The sequence below is a fragment of the Gamsiella multidivaricata genome (genome assembly GCF_025024155.1).
Source record: "Gamsiella multidivaricata strain RSA 2152 chromosome Unknown BC939scaffold_2, whole genome shotgun sequence".
NCBI lineage: Eukaryota > Fungi > Mortierellomycota > Mortierellomycetes > Mortierellales > Mortierellaceae > Gamsiella > Gamsiella multidivaricata.
Genome location: NW_026251710.1, coordinates 198,927 through 216,085, shown reverse-complemented (window position 1 = coordinate 216,085; position 17,159 = coordinate 198,927). Strand labels below are relative to the sequence as shown.

The window sequence follows — 17,159 nt, the reverse complement described above, 5'->3', positions numbered from 1 at the left end:
TTCCAAGAACCGTTCCATCTTAACCTGAGAATACCGGCTATGAAGGAACTCCTAACGTTGGCCTCAATCCAAACTCTTTCTACAGCTTGCACGGTCTGGAAAGATTTAAGTCTTATCAACAATAACTTTTCACCGACCGCTAGTCTACTTGCAAATAAGTCGAGTCTCAGGCTGGACGCATGAAATGGATGACCCGTTGACATCCCGGGCGACAACAAAAGCCTCTGTCTCGGCATCGGCACCTGGTACTTCAATGTTCATGGTCCGCAATGGCATTTGGATCCATCTTTGCTTGAGGTAAGAGTCACGTCAGGACACAGAAGCGATACCACATAAACACCATCATCGTTGCCCTCCCAGGAGATGAGTCTTCCCACGCTTAAGCGTTTCACCTTGGCGCATCATGGGGTTTGACCAACGAGACTCTTTGAGAGGCACTTATCTAAGTGATGTAGAGTCTGAGCCGTATAGCTAAGTTGAGCTACGATGCTATCATATACCGAAACTGGATTCGGGAGACAATGGTCCTTCCGCAGCTCTATTCTGACATTTGGAAGTCCAATTTGCAGGTACCGGAGCGCAGCTCATGTGGCACTATCCTAGGTTGAAGTTGTAGTTGACGCCAGAGCCAGAGCGGCAACATGCTGTACATCTGTGTTGGCTGTGAGAGCGAAGGGTTGTCGAGTACCAGCCCAGGACACGGAATGAGAGCTAGTAGCCTGATGTCTCGGGGCGAACGCGAAAAGCGAAATAGGGTTTCCCATACGCGTCATTAACGCGTCTTTGTACACATTTAGGCGTATACGGATAGGAAATAAACATGTCTGATCGAGGTACAAAACTTTACTTTCCCACAATGGCACTCCTCCTTTTTAGGTATGCATCTCATTCGCATTCCTCAGCACCATTCCCATTCCTTTTCTTTGCTCCCTTTACTCCCTCTCTTCCTTTTCGCCCTTTTACACCCATATCGCTTTCGGAGCAATGAGAATGTTGCTTCGCCAAAGACCAATTGCCTGGTCAATCCTCGTCTTCTCCGCTAGCGTCGCCCTCCTCGCAGCCGCTGGTACTCAACACCAACAACAGTCCTCGTTCCTGCCATCCAACTTCAACGATGACACCTTCGCGTCGGAGAATCCATCTCCACCATCGCGACGATGCACAAGTAAATACCACAGCAAGAATTACGGTTCGGACGCTGGTAGTGACGACTGTTTAAGGGTGCTTCGTGAGGAGCATCGAGTCGGCCCTCTGCCGTGGGCAGCATGGCAAGAGCCCATCAAAGAGAGTTTTGCCGGACATATTCCCATCAGATCCTGGCAACAGGATGGTTATCATGGCGAGACCAGCATGTAGGGGCAGAATGCTCTCTTGCCATTTCCTTCTGGTGCTTGTATCTGCTACGTGTTGCTAATGCTACTGGTTTCGTTGATGTGGAACAATAGGTTCTATTGGTATTTTCCTGCGAGCAATCCCAAAGTCAAAGATCCTCCACTCATCATGTAATGTTCAGAGTATCTTTGCCTGGAATTTTTTTTCTCCGGGAGATATACATGTCTACATCGCATTCCTGCCTTTTCTCATTCTTTGCTACCCCTTCTCCCTCTTTTTGTCTGTCTTTTTTGGAGCATAGTTGGCTTCAAGGCGGTCCAGGAAGTAGTTCGATGATCGGCCTCTTTTTCGAGAACGGGCCGATCCTTGTGAATGAGCACATGCGACTCGAGCGCAAACCCTTCAGCTGGTCCGAAGAATACTCCGTCCTGTACATCGATCAACCCGTCGGAACCGGATACTCCTACGTGACACGACTGCATGACAGCGATAACCAGGAGGTCACCGATCCAGCGACCGTCCAAAAGATCCTTGCACAGCTGGAAGAAGAACTGCAGGACGATCAAATGAACGAAGAGGAATTTTTCAGGACCCTGACAGCTGAGGGTATGGACTCAGCCGCCAAATTTGCGGCGATTCTCATGAAAAAGACTCGAAACAAGGTTCCTCTGTACTCGAAGGGTTATGTCAAGGACGAGCGAGGTGTTGCCGCGGACTTGTTGGTCTTTTTGGATCAGTTCTATGAACGCTATCCCGAAGTCCAAAAGGCGGACCTGTATCTAACGGGAGAGAGTTATGCGGGCAAGTACATCCCTGCACTGGCCTACGGGATCTTGGAGAGCAACAAGGGTCGTCGCCATCATCACGAGGACAATGATGAAGACGACGAGGATGAGGATGTCAAGAACGCGAAGGGGTTAACTACCCCACAGATATTCCCGCTCAAGGGAATCGCGCTCGGCAACAGTTTGACGGACCCGCTCACTCAGATCCAGGTCCATGCTGATCATGCCTACTACATGGGGTTGGTAACTCGCTCTCAAGCAGATCAAATGAGAGCCCTTCAGGACCAAGCTGTGAGGGATGCAGAGAAGGGACGCTTCCTGGACTCGAACAGTCGTCGAGTCGATGTCTTCGATCTGTTCATGAACGCGACCGGCGGACTGAATTGGTATGATGTCCGCAAGGGATCGATCCCTAACGACTGGGGTCGCATGGAGGCCTTCATGAACCTGGATCATGTCAAGGATTCACTCAACGTCTTTGGCCCTCGAACATCCTTCCTGAAACAGCAGGGTGTCTCCAGGAGCGAAATCAAACGCATCCAGAAGGGGCGCGCCAACACCAAGTACTTCAAGGATTTAACCGTCATCAAGACCATGGCCGGCGATATCATGAGGAGCGCCACCTGGATGGTATCCAGCTTACTGCAGCAGGGCATTAATGTTCTCACCTTCCAAGGAATCTTTGATTTCCGAGACGGTGTCGCAGGCTCCAGTTCCTGGATCGAGGGACTTGACTGGGAAGGCCAAGAAGAGTTCCAGAACGCGGAGAGGGAGCTCTGGATGAACGAAGGTAAGCTGGCAGGGTATGTGTCCCAAGTTCCGGGGCTTTTGAGAGTGACGGTGTTGGGAGCCGGACATTTGGCACCGATGGATCAGGGCGCGAATGCTCTGGCAATGCTGAAGAGTTTTGTGGAGGATTCAAAGCTCCCTTCGACGACTGTGGACGAGGCTCAAGAACTAGCGGTAGCACATGTTATCTAGAGTGCCCTCTCTCCCCCTTTCCCCTCGCACCGCGTGCCTGAATAAAATGATCCACCGCGCTCGTAGAGATAGCGCATATACCGAGATCGCGCGTTGCTTCGATCCGGATTTGAATTTCCCGCGAGAAATGCGAGCGCCGAAACGCAGACAAGTGTCCACAATATTCAGGAAGCGTGCGTGTTTTTTTATTTTGTCGCGCTCACGTATCAACTGCACCCTGCTACATCATGTCTCTACTATTATAAAAAAGAATAAAGCACTCAGGAAAGTCATTAAAGGCTAATATATATTTTTTATTGAATGCCTACGCGAGTTCTTCTTCGCTTGCTCTGTTAAACTCTCTTCTCGCTCCTCGCCATGCCGTGTATGTTAGTCTTTCCACCTCTAAATTTAGAATCGGTTCCAAGACATGTTGCCGCGGACACGAGCATAGTCGGGCAAGCACTCAATAGGACCAACGCCAACCATGGCGACCTCACGGTCCCAGAGGTACTGGGAAGCCACGCGGTGCACATCCGCAGCCGTGATCTTGTTGATCAGCTTCTCGACCTCCTGGGGCGAGGTGCGCTTGCCGGTCGTGACCAACTGGCGACCGATATCCTCAGCAATGGCGGTCGTTCCGTCCAAGGAAAGGAGAAGCGACGACTTGAGCTGCTGCTTGGCACGCTCGACCTCAGCGGTGGTGACCGAGGTGGTCAAGCGAGCCCACTCCTTCTGCGCAAAGTGGACCAAATCGTCCTGCTGATCCTTGTTCTCGGTGATGAAGTAGATTCCAAAGAGACCAGTGTCGGTGTACGAAGTGTTGAAGGACATGAACGAGTTCGCCAACTTGTACTTGTGGACAAGGCCCGAGAGTCTAGACGAGGCGTCAGCAGAGGCGCCGAGGGAGCGGTCCCAGGTACCGATGATCGACTGCATCACAAGCATGGTATAGTAGTCAGGCGAGGTCCAGCCGCAGCCCTCGACAGCGATAGCAATGTGGGCCTGGGGCATGAGATCGTCCTGAAGACGGATCTCCGATCCAGTGAAGTTGGGAGGGAAGGAATAGGTCTTGCCCAAACCAGCGGGGTGGGGAGAGACGGGGAGCTTGTTGAAGTGCTGCTCAGCCAACTGGACCAAGGCATCGTGGTCGACACCACCGGCACCGACAAGGACCATGCGGTCAGCAGTGTAGTTGGTCTTGATGTAGTTGGCGAGGTCGTCGCGGGTCAATGACTTGATGTTCTCCTTGGGTCCCAAGATAGTGCGTCCGAGGGCCTCACCTAAAAATCCGCAAGAGAACAAATGTCATGAGGTATGAGAAGATTGTGCAGAGATAACGGTGGTATCCGAGCTGTGTCGTTGTTTGAACAAAAAAGCCGTACCCTGGAAGGCAGTGGCGTGCAAATGATCGAAAACGACCTCCTCCATCTGCTTGTCGACCTCCTGCTGCTCGCGAAGGATGACATCGCGCTCACGCTCGATGGCTTCGCCGTTCAAGGTCGAGTTCTGAAGGATGTCGGAGAGGATTTCAACGGACTTGGGGATGTCGGCCTTGAAGGACTTGGCGTAGTAGACAGTCTGTTCGCGAGAAGTATATGCGTTCAAGTGCGCGCCCATGTTCTCGATCTGGATCTCAATGTCGTGCTGACCGCGGGTGCCGGTGCCCTGTCAAAAGATACAAACCAAATGCCCAGATCAGACACTCTCTCCGAAAAAAAAAAGAAATCCTGCGCGCGTTCGTTCTGAAATGTCGCGTTCATGATAGTCGCTTGCAAAGTATGTTCATTTGAGTCGTGTTTCCTTTGATAAAAGGTCTTCATATCACGCCAGGAGCTGAAGGCTTTCCATGTATGGGCGATTGTAGCTGGGTCATCCTGCTACATCAATGCTGAATCGATATCTCCTCGTAGAGCTTTTTGCTGGTGAAATCCTTGGTCCTACTTTCATTTCTGCATCCCTACTTCGCCGTTTGAATTGATATCGGGTCGTCGTCCTTCATTAATTGATAAGAGCTGCCAAGTACCTTGAAAGCCATATGTTCCAAGAAGTGGGCAGCACCGTTGTTCTTGGCAGTCTCGGCGCGGGAACCGGCATCAATGAAGACACCGACGGTGGCAGTCTGGACCGAGGGATTAGACTCGGTCGCGATAGTCAAACCGTTCTTGAGGGAAGTGATGCGGGTGCCGGAGATCTGGGTGGCAGCGGCGGTGGCAAGAGGACGGACAGCCTAAAGGGATATGGAGCGCGATATGAAAACGCTGGATTTCGTCAGTTGTCTTCATGTTGAATGGCAGGATGGAGTATGCATCCTTGGTGGGGGTTGAAGAGATCCCAAACGTTGGGTTGCCGTGTTTGAAAGTGAAAATAAGACCTGTCCCGCTGCTGGACAATCCTGGATTCAGGTACGGTGCTGCAGTGCGATCGGTTGCAGTGTCTAAGCCATGGCGAAGAAGCTAGGACACGCGCTCCAGAGGAAGGACGATTGGAAGAGCAACTCTGGTACTTTAGTGTACTATTACAGCTGTTCTGTGGCGGTGTTGTGGTGTCGGAGCCAGTTTCCGAGGATGAATCCGAGGGTGGGTTCTGTTTGTGGGATTGAAATAGAATGGATGGCCGTACCTGGCGGGCCAAGGAAGGGCGGCTGGCCCTGAAGGCGTTGGACAACAACAAGCGGGAAGCCATTTGTGGAAGGAAGAAGGGGGGTGAAGGATGAGAGGGATGAAAAGGGATGAAAAGGGATGAATGAGGAGGGTGGAGTGCGTGTGTGTAGGAGCAATCTTTCGCTGGGGACACACTCCGTTTCGGAACGAAAACAAATCGAGAGACAAATGTGACGTGCTGGTTGCGTCAAGCCACACATGCCGCATTCAGATATATTTCGTCGCTGCTTTGCACAACGAGCCATGGGAGATCACAATACGTGGAGGTGCCATGGACAGTGCTACATCCAGATAAAGCACGGTCCAGTTGGATTCTTTATTACAGGTGTAAATCGTGATTATGATATGTCGTGGTGGGTTCCAAAAGAGAATGCGAGGCAAAGTATCGAGTGTTGGACAAAGGAGGGTATACGTGCTGAGGTAGAAAAGAGTTGGATCCAAGAGCTCAAAGTTCGTCCCGCTTAGCCCGATGTCGCAGTGTCTGTACATCGACATGGACAACGCCCTGCACTGCTGAAATAGCATCCACAATATGCTTGTTCCTTTGTTCCTCCAGTTCCTCGCCCCGAATTCGATGCAATGGCGAGTTGGTCGTGCCGCTGTCCGTCTGTGTCTGTGTCTGTGTCTGAATCTGTGTCTGCGTCTGCGTGTGCGTTTGCTTGGGAACACGATAGAGCAGATGGTTGTCGAGTTCGCCCACATGGCCGAGGTATTCGACATCAACGAGGGAGCCGTTTCCGGAGGCAGCGGCAGTGCGAGTCGATTCCAAGATCTGATCGACAGCCTCGGGGAGGATCTTGACGTCAAAGTAGGTGTAGAAGTTGAGGTCGTATGTATGTGCCATGGCAGTGACAACCAAGAATATCGGGCCTGAGCAAAAGAAGACAGCAGCAGCGACAACAACGGCGATATAAAGGATGGCTGGTGTTGATGGAATGGTGGCGAGTGCAAGAATGTATAGAGGCGGGATCGGACAGAGCGAGGAGTAGAAAGGGAAGGAGGAGGACAAGGAGGTGGAGCCGAGAAACAAAGACGAGCGGCAAGAGAAGATGTGGTGCCGTCCCAGTCACCAGTCACGAACTGAGAGGAGACTCCCCCTTCGGAAAGAAGCGAAAGGTTTAGGAAACACATGCTACACCGTCGAACATCTCCAAATCCTCCTTCCTCCCCTACTCCCCCCTCTTCACTCTTCACTCTTCACTCTTCACTCTCCAGATACAGATCTCCCTTTATTCACGATGGCCCTTCGTCTCGCCGCCTCTCCACTGGCCATGGGTCGCTCGACCCCTGCTCTTCGTCTTGCTGCTTCCCTGCGCTCGTCCGCCTCGTTGAACGGCCGTGTCTACTTTCACGCCTGTACGTCCACATGCGCTTCCTGGCGTTTATCACCGAACAGGCGTTTATCAGTGCTTTCTCTAAGGATGAGGACCCGTACTCAGGACATATGCAGGGGATTAGTCGGATGTATCACAGGCAGGATATTCAGCAATTGGCTGACATACCACATACGAGTAACGGAACGAAGGATATAGCACTGGATGGTGCCTAGATGCTTCAATACGCCTCTGGAATGCATGACACGCGGTGGCATCGCAACTGAAGAGGAATGAGATCAGGACCAGGTGCAGCATTTGTTCATTCCGCCACGAGAGATCGCAGCCTAATGTCACGACGATCAGTCAGCGTGGTTACAACAGCTCGTAGTACACGAAAATTGGTAGCGATAACACCATGCACTCAGTGGACAGTGTGGAATGGACCTTCGCGCTTTTTATGACCAGGGTATTATCAACATGGATAGGATGGGCTCAAATGCTTCTTGTTGACATGTTTTAATTCTAATGGGTGGACGATAGCTCGCAATGCTGCCGCTGCCACTGGCCAGACCTCTGGCGATGTCACTGATGTCTACAAGCCTGTCGTTTACAAGATCCCTGCCCCTAACCAGATGCACGGATCCTACCACTGGGACTTTGAGCGTCTGTTGTCGGTCGCGTTGGTCCCTCTGTTTGCTGCCTCGGCCATCAGTGGAGCCCACCCTATTACGGACGGTCTCTTGGGAGTTGTTGTGCCCATTCACGCGCACATTGGCTTCGATGCCATGGTGACTGACTACCTCCATCCCGGCAAGGTCGGCGTGCTTGGCAACAAGTCCATCAACTGGGCTCTTCGCGGCGCGACTGTGTTGGTCCTGGTCGGATGCTACCAGTTCAACACCTCGGATATTGGATTGACCGAGTTGGTCAAGAAGGCCTGGGAGGCATAAGTTTGCGTTCTTCTTAGTTCAGGAACCAAGCAGTAGATGAAATAATCATTGGATACACACATTCCTATGGCCTAGCTTGAGCAAGATGCACCTGTATGTCATTCTGTTGAATAGTTTGTTACCAACCTGTTTCTTAGTCTTGATATCTATCATGCCTGCGTCTGCAAGGGCATCATGAAGAGGTGAATTGAGCATGCCAAATGCCTCTTCAGAATGTACCTGAGCCAGCCTTGACTACGTTTGACGTAAGAGCAATGTCTTGATAACGGCCTGTGTTTTTGGGCATGCAATTGAAACCATACCCCATGGCCAGGGTGCCTTACACACAAGGACCCTAAGCATCATGCTGGTGTACGCACATGGGCCCTGAGCATCATGTGTGGTGTGCCGGCCACTCGGCTTTTTGAATACACAGCTTATGAAGATGAGATGAAAAGGCCAGACATCTTTGTCAAAGATGGCAGCAAGAGGACATTGGACCGATAAAGAGAGCCATTACCGCTATCTCGGGAGATACTTGTTATGACGACATGAAACGCACCCATTATTGAATGTCAAGAAGGAGGGCTAGTGCGACCCTTACATATCCAAGAATATGTGATCGGGACAAGGATTGGTCCGCGAAAGATGGCCCCTGTCCCTCATTTCCCGCTGTCCCTGCTTATCCTGGCCCGTTCATCTTTTTTCTTCACCTTCCCCCTCTTTCTTTTTCTGTTTGCTTTCTCCTCTCAACCCGCTGCCGTTCCTCTTCTTCCTCTCGCGTTCCCAACATCGAATGCTTATGACATGTTCCTCCTCATCGTATCGTTATAATCCATCTCTCCACTTCTCCACTTAATCACTTATCCGGTTATCTACTTGGCATCCTATTCCAATTAACATCATCTCACCATGTCCTCCTCCTCCACCTTGTCCGAAGGGATTGTCTCCTCTATACCTATCTCACACTCCACCTCAACAACTACAGCATCAACAACCACCACTGCCACTGCTAGCACTACCACAACAGCAACAGCAACAACTCCCTACTATAACAACCCAGTCTGGAGCTACACCGCAACTGCAACTGGTCGAGCACCAGATCCTTCGTCTTCAACAGCCTCCCAAACACCCAGCGCTGGCACCGGTATTTCAGTCCAGACGGTCTTCTATGGGATTGCATTCCTGGCTCTCTTCATCGCGGTAATCTATACTATCCATATGATCCGCAAAGACCGTCGCCGTCGCCGTCTCGAGCGCGAGAGACGGGACAGCGAATCAGCCGGAGCATCTGGTGGTCAGACCAGATACACCGCGACATACCGCCCTGAGGATGACGATGGTAAGCATCCTTTTATCTTCACTCACTCACTCCCTTTCAATCGAGTCCTTTACCTTTTCTCCGTTGACATCACGATGACACCAGAGGATATTATTGTGGTTGCACCAAAACAAATACACGAATCTTGTTTTGTTTTTGCATGTTACTAACCATCGCGTCTTCGTACCATAACACGATGAAAAATAGTCTGTCCTCCCCCGCAATACCGCACACACTTACAGGACCAGCCATATATCGACCCGGAGATGGCGATGGTTTATCCGGACCAGGTCTACTATATTCCTGACCGTGTGGCCAGCACCTCTGAGTCCATGTCCTCACATCAAGGGCTACTTGACACGCACCCACTACCAGCACTACCAGTCGCAGCAGGCGGCAGCCTGCACCGACCCATCATCACAACCACCATCACAACCACTACCACTACCACTACAACCACGACCTGTTCTTCACCCTCTACACCATCTGCCCGATCAATCAATGCCCCTAATGCCAGCGCCAATGCTAATGCCACTGCCGGCCTTGATACCGAAGAACATGCCACAGCCATCGCCACATCCTCGCCCGTCATCAGCGCACCTTCTCCAGCGTTCACCTTCACAGCTGGCAGACACATGTCCATCCTCCGTTCCGGGCTTAGAGGCAGCAACAACATCCACACTTCAGGACGTCGCTCCTCGCCCCCTGTTACAGCACAGTCCACAAACTCTAGCTCCTCCAGCCCAACACACGGTCCAGCAGAGATTTCTGCTGCGCCTGCTGAACCATCTAATTTCGAGAGTGTTGTCAACATGCCTGAGACTGACACTCGGACAGAGAGTACCAGTGCCATGACTGAGCAAGCGGGCAATAGCCGATCTGGCATTCTGCAGCCGATTTTGAATCGACTCCGAAGCCAGGGTCCCCCTCCTTATATCCCAATGTCTCCAGAAGAAGCGCTACCAAGGCTCCCTCCAGATTACACGACCACTCTCTAAGAGTAGCTTTTTGTCTCCGCATACCACATCTACAGCTGCAAATGCATCCTTCGTTGTATCATATTATCCATCCATTCAATCTACATTCATTCATTAAATATTCCCTATCACCCTCCGCATTAAATTGAATTATAACACATCATGTCCGTGACAGAGAATATGACAGGGCTTTTTTTTTTATTATTAACATAAATCCCCATGAAGAGAATATGACAGGGCATGAGAGGGAGACGTACAACAGTGGTCCTGCCAAGAAGACGAGGTAGGCTGTTAAGGGGCCTTAAGGTTTGGATTTATCAAAGTCCGAGTGAGCGGGACGCTCGAATCCTTCTCTTGCACCAAATTAGTTCACAATGGCCGTTACTCAGAGAACCGGAATCAGATCGGGCCAGAACCACGGACACATCACCACTGTCCGTGAGCTGAAGACTCCTATGTCCTACAAGAAGGGTGTTGTAAGTCGATGATTATCGGCCTCTTCGATTTGCCCACACATCGACACTTAGCAATAGGACGGATGGATCGATGGAGTCTGAGAGGTGGAACGATATTGGATGGATTGATGGATATAGAGAGCATGAGGGGGAGATACAAAGACCTGCTGCGGGGAATGAAGGAATGAAGGATTCAGCAATGCTACAACAAGGAGCACACAGAAAGATTGATTTCCAGTACCATGTCGAACCCAACATCTATTCAACCAGGGGGTCGCACTGCGAACAAGATCTGCACCCGCCACTTTCATCAATCATCACTTCCAGCACCAAGACACCAAGTGATGTGATCACCCAACAACTCACCTCCACCTTTTTTCTTTTCTTTCTAACATCGGGATGAACTTCAACCTACTAGACTGGCAAGCGTGTGCTCTTTGTCCGCTCCCTCATTCGTGAGGTCGCTGGCTTTGCTCCCTACGAGCGTCGCATCATGGAGTTGATCAAGAACTCCAAGGATAAGCGTGCCCGTAAGCTCGCCAAGAAGAGAGTATGTAACCCAATTAACCAACCCTCTACTACTGTTTTTACCGGCTCAATTAATCCCTATCGGGAATGCAGGACGCGGGCGAAAACAGGGAGCAGCTAGAGGCCGTTATGGTTGCTGTCAGTGTGGGCAGTGTTTGCGCTGTTCAGGAATCAGCAACGATCACAGGATTGAGGAGTAGAACTCATCATTGATTCAAAGAAGCACTCAGACGGCAACCATCAGCAACACACTTCAGGACAATTTGTTGACAATATCGATACTATCAAAGAACGGACGCTTGCAGCGCTTGCGACGCTGTTATGCCATCGAAACCAGCATTAATTGGGCAGCGGTACACATAGCCTCTTTATCATCATGAATGATTCTTTGTCTCAACCAGGCAACCTTACCACTGCACACTACCGTTTCATGGGCCTTGGAACTCGTTATCATGAGCACCATACGCCCTTGATCGTTATTCTTTCATGAACCTTTATCCAGTTCATCCAGCAACACCCGAGTCCATCGGCTCTTTCTCCACTCAACTCTACGTCACCAAAGCGAACGCTACCAGACCACTCAGGAAGACATTGACTGAGGACAGAAAAACAACTCCACGGACCTATGAATCCACGTTCTAAGATCCTCGCCATTAACCTCTACCGTCCTTCTTTTCCTCTTTCTCCTTCTACTTCTTTCATCTTTTCAACAGCTCGGAACTTTCCTCCGCGCCAAGAAGAAGGTCGAGGAGATGACCAACGTTATTGCCGAGTCCCGCCGTGCCCACTAAATCCCTCTCTCGTCTCTCTGGAAAAGCGCAATACAAAGTGCAACACATTTTTATTTCTTGGACATTTTTCGATAAATAAAATGTTCACGGAGTTTTATTGTTGGCCATGATTTTGTTCATCCTGTTCATCTCTCATGTATTCATGTATCTTGTGGAAGGACGTATATATTTGGAAGCTAAGTGCCGTAGACTCAAAGTTGTGAAGAGGGAATATCAGGGCGTGTTTTTGCTATTAATAATTGCGAGCGAATAAGGAATAAGGTGGATACCATATCTTATCTGCATCAAAAGCAGCACGCCTATGCGTGGGATGGAGGGCGAAGTATGAAGTATGGGAGATAAAAATAGGAAGCGGGAGACTTTCCTCAAAAAAAAACGTGTGCCTCGATGAGTAGAAACGCCTTGTTCTGAGGCCGTGATGGGAATTGGGCGTTGCCCTGTGGTTAGCCATACAGATTGTATGCACACCGATATTAATGCAATTTCCTATCCATTGTACTCCCAAGTTCGTGTTGTTTTGCTTTTTTATATATACCCACCAAAGACGCGATCTGTAAAAGCATCCAGGGTGATGGGTATGGTAAGAGAGAAAGAAGAAGACGCATTCCTTCGCATGTATATGGGTAGTACGTTTAGTCTATCGATTACCAGAACTGGCAGCCGTGGTGGACACGTCGTGAACTTGTTGATAAATGTCCTTATAACGATTTATACTTTCGAACTATGGGCAATCATTTTGGTGCTAGACTACTAGAGTATAAGCGAGTGAGTTGATTGGTGAGACTCCCTGGAACGCCCATTGTTATTTTTAAAGCCGGCGCTGAGAGAGTGGTCTTTGAATGCGTAAAAAACAAAAAAAAAAAGCACGCCGATGCATCTCTTTCTGCGTTCATTGTAGACGATCACTCTTGTACCCTTCCACTGGTCAGACCGACTAAAGTTATTTCCGTTAAAGAGAGACAGGAACCGCACGTATGCATGTCTTTAAGTGTTCAGAGGTATCTAAGTCTTGCTCTTTGCTATTGCTCTTTGCTATTGCTCTGATCCTGGATGTGTCCCCAGCCCTATCTTAATGGGGAGGATATGAAGGTAAGCAAAGGGTAGTAATAATAGGTCGGGAGTCCAACAAAGACGGCAACAGAAGAGCTCTTTTTTTTTTTTTCTTTTATACGTAGTAAATTTGGCGGCCAAAAATATACTACTGCTTTGCTAATGGCACTGTACCGTGCCCGATACCAGGCGGACAGAACTACGGTGCAGTGAAATGAAATTATGCAGTGGATCTCTTTTCTTCATACACTTTACTTCGCACATCTTTCCTTATACTTCAACTTCCAAAGGTCACCGGAGTGCCATTCCGTGGTTACATCCATCCCTTTGTCCCCTCCCCCTCCCTCTTCCCACGCGCTCCACCCCACACAGCCTTGACAGGATCTACCACCACTTCTTCCACCGCAATCTCTACTGCACACTTGACGAAATCACACACCTTTCCATTCCACTTCATTCGAAACACAAAAGGTGCATGAACATTCCTCATTCAAACATCCACATCCGCATCCACTCTTTCGTCCCTTCGCAACGACCCCACGCATATTCCCCCGTTGTTGGTCTCCACTCAATATCCTGTCCTTTTTACGAAACTTCGACCTGCGCTGGAAGATTACATAACAAGGACACGCATATTCCCCTTTGTCACACCTGGACAGCAATCCCTGATCAGCAATGTAAATGAACAGACAAGCGATGACATTCACCATTCAACGCCTTCGACAACGTTCTGTTTGTCCGTCTGCCTATCGTGGTTTGCCCTCGGAAGGGGAGCGCCATGACAGGACTGATTTGGCAGACTTGCTCCCCCGATTCACTCCAACTCGACTACTGCGAGCTGTCAAAAAAAAAATCTTTTTCTGACGGACCGCTCAGTGTAGTACGTCCTCCAGGGACTATGTACATAACGTAGCAGCAACTAACCACTATTTATTATGCCTCTCTTTTCTTTTGTTCTCCTATTGGACAAATCCACCTAATTGCACATTTAGAGAGAAGTCTCCTTTAATATTTCTCGGCTTTTCCCCTTCCAAGTAACGAACTATTTTGTGCCTGAGTTGATAAGAGAACAGACATGCGTGTGCAATCCCTTAGGCGATGGATGGTCGTGCCTCTACTGCTGAGCATCCCAGCGGTCATGTCCCTGGTTATTGCCGCGGAGGTCGATGCTGCCGAATGTTCTTCCAGTGGACAGGTAAGAGAAAGATAATCCACACCAACGTTCAGTCACAACAGACGGATGGGTCTATACCCAATCAGACTTGGGCTTTTTTCAAAATTAATCTCAAACACACCAAATCACGCATCTTTCCAGGAACCATTTGCCACCCTCACGGCCTACTCCTCGGGCTACCCACTCAACGGGTCCCTTTAAATGATCTGCTCTTTAGTGCATTTGCTGTCTAGCATAAGCGGCTTCCATCTCCCCACACCATGTACACACACACGGCTCCACCTGGGAATGAAGTGTTCCCGATGGGAGAGGGATTTGGGTTGTTTGAGAGCAGCGCCATCCCCGATTTTTAAATTGCATTTTATTACTATTTGGCCCACCGCTCGGCTGCTTTTGGGTTTATTATTTTGTCCACAGGGCAGCAATAAAACTCCCCCGCTCATATTATTCCCTCAACTGTGAAACACGAATGAACGCGTCCGCTCCCCTCCTCCCGCGAAATTACCCTCAAACGCGAAACACGAATGAACGCGTTTATTATTTTTTTTATTTTTTTTATTGGTCTTTTAACGCGTGTTGTCTGTTTCATATCCACACACATCGACTTTCAGCCCTCCTATACGCGTTTCCCACTACTCCTCTCATACTACAGTATCCCCTTTCTACATCTGCAATAAGGTGTCGCCGGATACTAATTTCTTGAATGCACCCATTTGATTTCAATAGGTTCATTGTAATGAATTGATGCGTCGTGGTGTTTCCGACCTAGGGCTCGACCTCGACAAGAATGGCGGTGCCCTAGCGGGAGGCCTTGCCTTGGACGAGGATCTAGACCTTGATGATGACCCATATCTGACCTCGCCCAAGATCGCTCCTACGCCGACTCACAAGCCCAAGACAAAGACCAGTGCTAAGAGAAAGCCGACCCAGACAACCATACATTCGCCAACAACAGCAATGACGCGTGCCCCCCGTACCAGGAGGCCGACTACGACCATTGTGGAGACGACAACAACGCCGACAACAACGCCGACAACGACGGGTGTTGAGGTCGACCCAACCCTGATAATCCATCCAAATCCCCCCTACACGACGACAGAGGAAACCACAACTACGTCTGCAGTTGAGAGTAGTACGACTACAGCGCCTAAACACACGGAGCCTCTTACCCCTTCTGTAGTCACTATTCCCTTCATTGGAATTCACACCCCCGAGATGACCATGACCACGACCACGACCATGACCATGACCGCGACCGCGACCGCGACTACGACCACTGAAACGAATACACAGAATCCTTCTGACACACTTTCACATACGATCAGTCCTACTCCTTCTCCTGCCTCGCCCTCATCCCCGACTTTGAGCGGAAGCACAAGTCCAACGTCAACGGACGTGCCATCGGTGACAGTGTCCGTGTCCTCAGTTAGCCCGAGCCCGACATCGCCAAGTAGTCCTGGGGTGACCGTTACGGTTAGTCTGACTCCTCTTCCTACGCTGACTACGACCACAGAAAACGGGACTGTGAGCGGGGGTCCTGCCACGCCTACACCCACACCCACGGGTACGGATTCGACCATGCCCACGATCACGACCACGACAGCACAGTCTGGCAGCAGGATTACAACTGCCACGGCCATCACCACGACTGCACCATCCTCGCCGACGACGACTGTTCATAGCCCAACGCCAACGATCACAACAACGACGACTCCGCACACGACGACGAAGAAGCACAGACCTACAAAGACGACAACTCCCTGGCTACCAAGTACGATCGAACCCATCGGACCTCCCAAGACAACGCAAACGGCCTCTCCGGGCACGTCGCTCCCAGATGTTGTAATCCCGAACATGAGCCCCAAGATCCCTTCCAACTCCTTCAACGTTCATCTCCGCTTCGAGCACGTCTCGTACGCCCAAGTGATTGATAACGGAGTCCTGGCCGCCCAACTGGTCTCCTTCGTCCCAGCCCAGCTCGGACCCTTGCTCAAGGTCGATGTGGACCAGATCCTTGTACTTGCGATCCGTGACGGGTCTACGAAAGCGAATGGAGGGTCTGGACGGAGGGCTCGAAAGCGTGCCCTTGTGACCTCGAAGAACGTCGACGATGCCATCATGGCGACGGTTGCGATTCCATCAAAGAGCTACTGGGCATTGAACACCCTTGTCCGGGACACGCATTCGGCGCTCTATCAGGCGGGTGATACCTCTTTCGGGCAGTACATCGATTCCTCGTTTCCCCTGAGTCGTAACCCGCCCGCGAACAGCGATCAGAAGGGTAGCTCGGGAACGATGAATCCGTTGACGGGTGAGAACTTTGGTTCGGTTGACCCCAATGCGGTGACGGCCGGTGGTAGTGATGGTAGCGGTGGATCGACACACGGGGCAGTTATTGGATCGTTGGTCGGGTTGGCGACGGCGGCTTATGTGGGGATCGCGATGGTGGCAGTCAAGGTTTGGAGGAAGAAGAAGTTGAGGGAGCAGGAGGAGCGCGATAAGTTGCACAGGAGTATCTCGGCTCCGATCAGCGTCCAGGGTTCTTCGCAGGGATGGGCTTGGCATGGTTAGAGGAGTCTCTGTCCTCGCTTCATGGATTTTGTATTTCCCCAATGTCACACCCACGCCCACGTACACACCCACATACACATACTCATTATAAAAAAAAGGCCGCCTTTACTTTCTTGAGGATAATTCTGTTATTTTGATAATCCTTTCTCTACACCCAGGAAGTATGCGATTATGTATGCTTCTCTCCCTTTTTCCATTTTCCTTTTTACTTTTTACGTAAGAAGGAAAAAAGAAAAGAAAAAAGACAAAACCAAATAGATCAATCTTCCAAATACAACAAACAAAAGAAAAAAAAAACAATTTATGA

At 50.2% G+C, this 17,159-nt stretch overlaps 7 protein-coding genes across 7 annotated transcripts; 5 read left to right on the top strand and 2 right to left on the bottom strand.

The window, feature by feature from the left end:
- Window positions 1-882: 882 nt before the first annotated feature.
- On the top strand, window positions 883-3,316 carry BC939DRAFT_434961 (Alpha/Beta hydrolase protein). Its single transcript, XM_051553422.1, has 3 exons — window positions 883-1,352; window positions 1,446-1,502; window positions 1,634-3,316. The coding sequence occupies exons 1-3, from the start codon at window positions 985-987 to the stop codon at window positions 3,096-3,098; spliced, it is 1,890 nt and encodes a 629-aa protein (XP_051417380.1). The 5' UTR covers window positions 883-984; the 3' UTR covers window positions 3,099-3,316.
- Window positions 3,317-3,375: 59 nt separating this feature from the next.
- BC939DRAFT_434953 (mitochondrial-processing peptidase subunit beta, mitochondrial) lies at window positions 3,376-5,913 on the bottom strand. Its single transcript, XM_051553421.1, has 4 exons — window positions 5,700-5,913; window positions 5,104-5,307; window positions 4,463-4,745; window positions 3,376-4,360 (listed from the first exon to the last, which is right to left on the bottom strand). The coding sequence occupies exons 1-4, from the start codon at window positions 5,760-5,762 to the stop codon at window positions 3,489-3,491; spliced, it is 1,422 nt and encodes a 473-aa protein (XP_051417379.1). The 5' UTR covers window positions 5,763-5,913; the 3' UTR covers window positions 3,376-3,488.
- A 272-nt stretch (window positions 5,914-6,185) lies between these two features.
- On the bottom strand, window positions 6,186-6,584 carry BC939DRAFT_472487 (uncharacterized protein; the record flags this gene model as incomplete). The annotated part of the gene is made up of 1 exon (XM_051558280.1): window positions 6,186-6,584. The coding sequence occupies one exon, from the start codon at window positions 6,582-6,584 to the stop codon at window positions 6,186-6,188; it is 399 nt and encodes a 132-aa protein (XP_051417378.1).
- Window positions 6,585-6,919: 335 nt separating this feature from the next.
- BC939DRAFT_434948 (CybS-domain-containing protein) lies at window positions 6,920-8,245 on the top strand. The gene is made up of 2 exons (XM_051553420.1): window positions 6,920-7,096; window positions 7,597-8,245. Exons 1-2 carry the CDS (start codon window positions 6,979-6,981, stop codon window positions 8,004-8,006), a joined length of 528 nt encoding a protein of 175 aa, XP_051417377.1. The 5' UTR covers window positions 6,920-6,978; the 3' UTR covers window positions 8,007-8,245.
- Window positions 8,246-8,597: 352 nt separating this feature from the next.
- On the top strand, window positions 8,598-10,641 carry BC939DRAFT_524526 (uncharacterized protein). Its single transcript, XM_051561269.1, has 2 exons — window positions 8,598-9,327; window positions 9,514-10,641. Exons 1-2 carry the CDS (start codon window positions 8,898-8,900, stop codon window positions 10,302-10,304), a joined length of 1,221 nt encoding a protein of 406 aa, XP_051417376.1. The 5' UTR covers window positions 8,598-8,897; the 3' UTR covers window positions 10,305-10,641.
- BC939DRAFT_434943 (ribosomal protein L36e) lies at window positions 10,642-12,167 on the top strand. Its single transcript, XM_051553419.1, has 3 exons — window positions 10,642-10,759; window positions 11,157-11,288; window positions 11,980-12,167. Exons 1-3 carry the CDS (start codon window positions 10,658-10,660, stop codon window positions 12,055-12,057), a joined length of 312 nt encoding a protein of 103 aa, XP_051417375.1. The 5' UTR covers window positions 10,642-10,657; the 3' UTR covers window positions 12,058-12,167.
- A 792-nt stretch (window positions 12,168-12,959) lies between these two features.
- On the top strand, window positions 12,960-17,062 carry BC939DRAFT_98934 (uncharacterized protein). Its single transcript, XM_051562039.1, has 3 exons — window positions 12,960-13,146; window positions 14,100-14,182; window positions 15,439-17,062. The coding sequence occupies exons 1-3, from the start codon at window positions 13,108-13,110 to the stop codon at window positions 16,850-16,852; spliced, it is 1,536 nt and encodes a 511-aa protein (XP_051417374.1). The 5' UTR covers window positions 12,960-13,107; the 3' UTR covers window positions 16,853-17,062.
- Window positions 17,063-17,159: the final 97 nt, after the last annotated feature.

What these genes read in the sequence shown, in the direction of transcription:
- BC939DRAFT_434961 (XM_051553422.1), top strand. Translation starts at nt 985, where the DNA reads ATGAGAATGTTGCTTCGCCAAAGACCAATTGCCTGGTCAATCCTCGTC. An exon ending in TATCATGGCGAGACCAGCAT is followed by an intron (nt 1,353 to 1,445) that starts GTAGGGGCAGAA and finishes GTGGAACAATAG; the next exon opens with GTTCTATTGGTATTTTCCTG. An exon ending in AAAGATCCTCCACTCATCAT is followed by an intron (nt 1,503 to 1,633) that starts GTAATGTTCAGA and finishes TTTGGAGCATAG; the next exon opens with TTGGCTTCAAGGCGGTCCAG.
- BC939DRAFT_434953 (XM_051553421.1), bottom strand. Translation starts at nt 5,762, where the DNA reads ATGGCTTCCCGCTTGTTGTTGTCCAACGCCTTCAGGGCCAGCCGCCCT. An exon ending in TGGAACATATGGCTTTCAAG is followed by an intron (nt 4,746 to 5,103) that starts GTACTTGGCAGC and finishes ATCTTTTGACAG; the next exon opens with GGCACCGGCACCCGCGGTCA. An exon ending in GCACGCCACTGCCTTCCAGG is followed by an intron (nt 4,361 to 4,462) that starts GTACGGCTTTTT and finishes GCGGATTTTTAG; the next exon opens with GTGAGGCCCTCGGACGCACT.
- BC939DRAFT_434948 (XM_051553420.1), top strand. Translation starts at nt 6,979, where the DNA reads ATGGCCCTTCGTCTCGCCGCCTCTCCACTGGCCATGGGTCGCTCGACC. An exon ending in CCGTGTCTACTTTCACGCCT is followed by an intron (nt 7,097 to 7,596) that starts GTACGTCCACAT and finishes GGTGGACGATAG; the next exon opens with CTCGCAATGCTGCCGCTGCC.
- BC939DRAFT_524526 (XM_051561269.1), top strand. Translation starts at nt 8,898, where the DNA reads ATGTCCTCCTCCTCCACCTTGTCCGAAGGGATTGTCTCCTCTATACCT. An exon ending in CCGCCCTGAGGATGACGATG is followed by an intron (nt 9,328 to 9,513) that starts GTAAGCATCCTT and finishes GATGAAAAATAG; the next exon opens with TCTGTCCTCCCCCGCAATAC.
- BC939DRAFT_434943 (XM_051553419.1), top strand. Translation starts at nt 10,658, where the DNA reads ATGGCCGTTACTCAGAGAACCGGAATCAGATCGGGCCAGAACCACGGA. An exon ending in TGTCCTACAAGAAGGGTGTT is followed by an intron (nt 10,760 to 11,156) that starts GTAAGTCGATGA and finishes TCAACCTACTAG; the next exon opens with ACTGGCAAGCGTGTGCTCTT. An exon ending in GTAAGCTCGCCAAGAAGAGA is followed by an intron (nt 11,289 to 11,979) that starts GTATGTAACCCA and finishes TCTTTTCAACAG; the next exon opens with CTCGGAACTTTCCTCCGCGC.
- BC939DRAFT_98934 (XM_051562039.1), top strand. Translation starts at nt 13,108, where the DNA reads ATGTGTCCCCAGCCCTATCTTAATGGGGAGGATATGAAG. An exon ending in TTAATGGGGAGGATATGAAG is followed by an intron (nt 13,147 to 14,099) that starts GTAAGCAAAGGG and finishes TTGCACATTTAG; the next exon opens with AGAGAAGTCTCCTTTAATAT. An exon ending in GAGTTGATAAGAGAACAGAC is followed by an intron (nt 14,183 to 15,438) that starts ATGCGTGTGCAA and finishes GCCTAAACACAC; the next exon opens with GGAGCCTCTTACCCCTTCTG.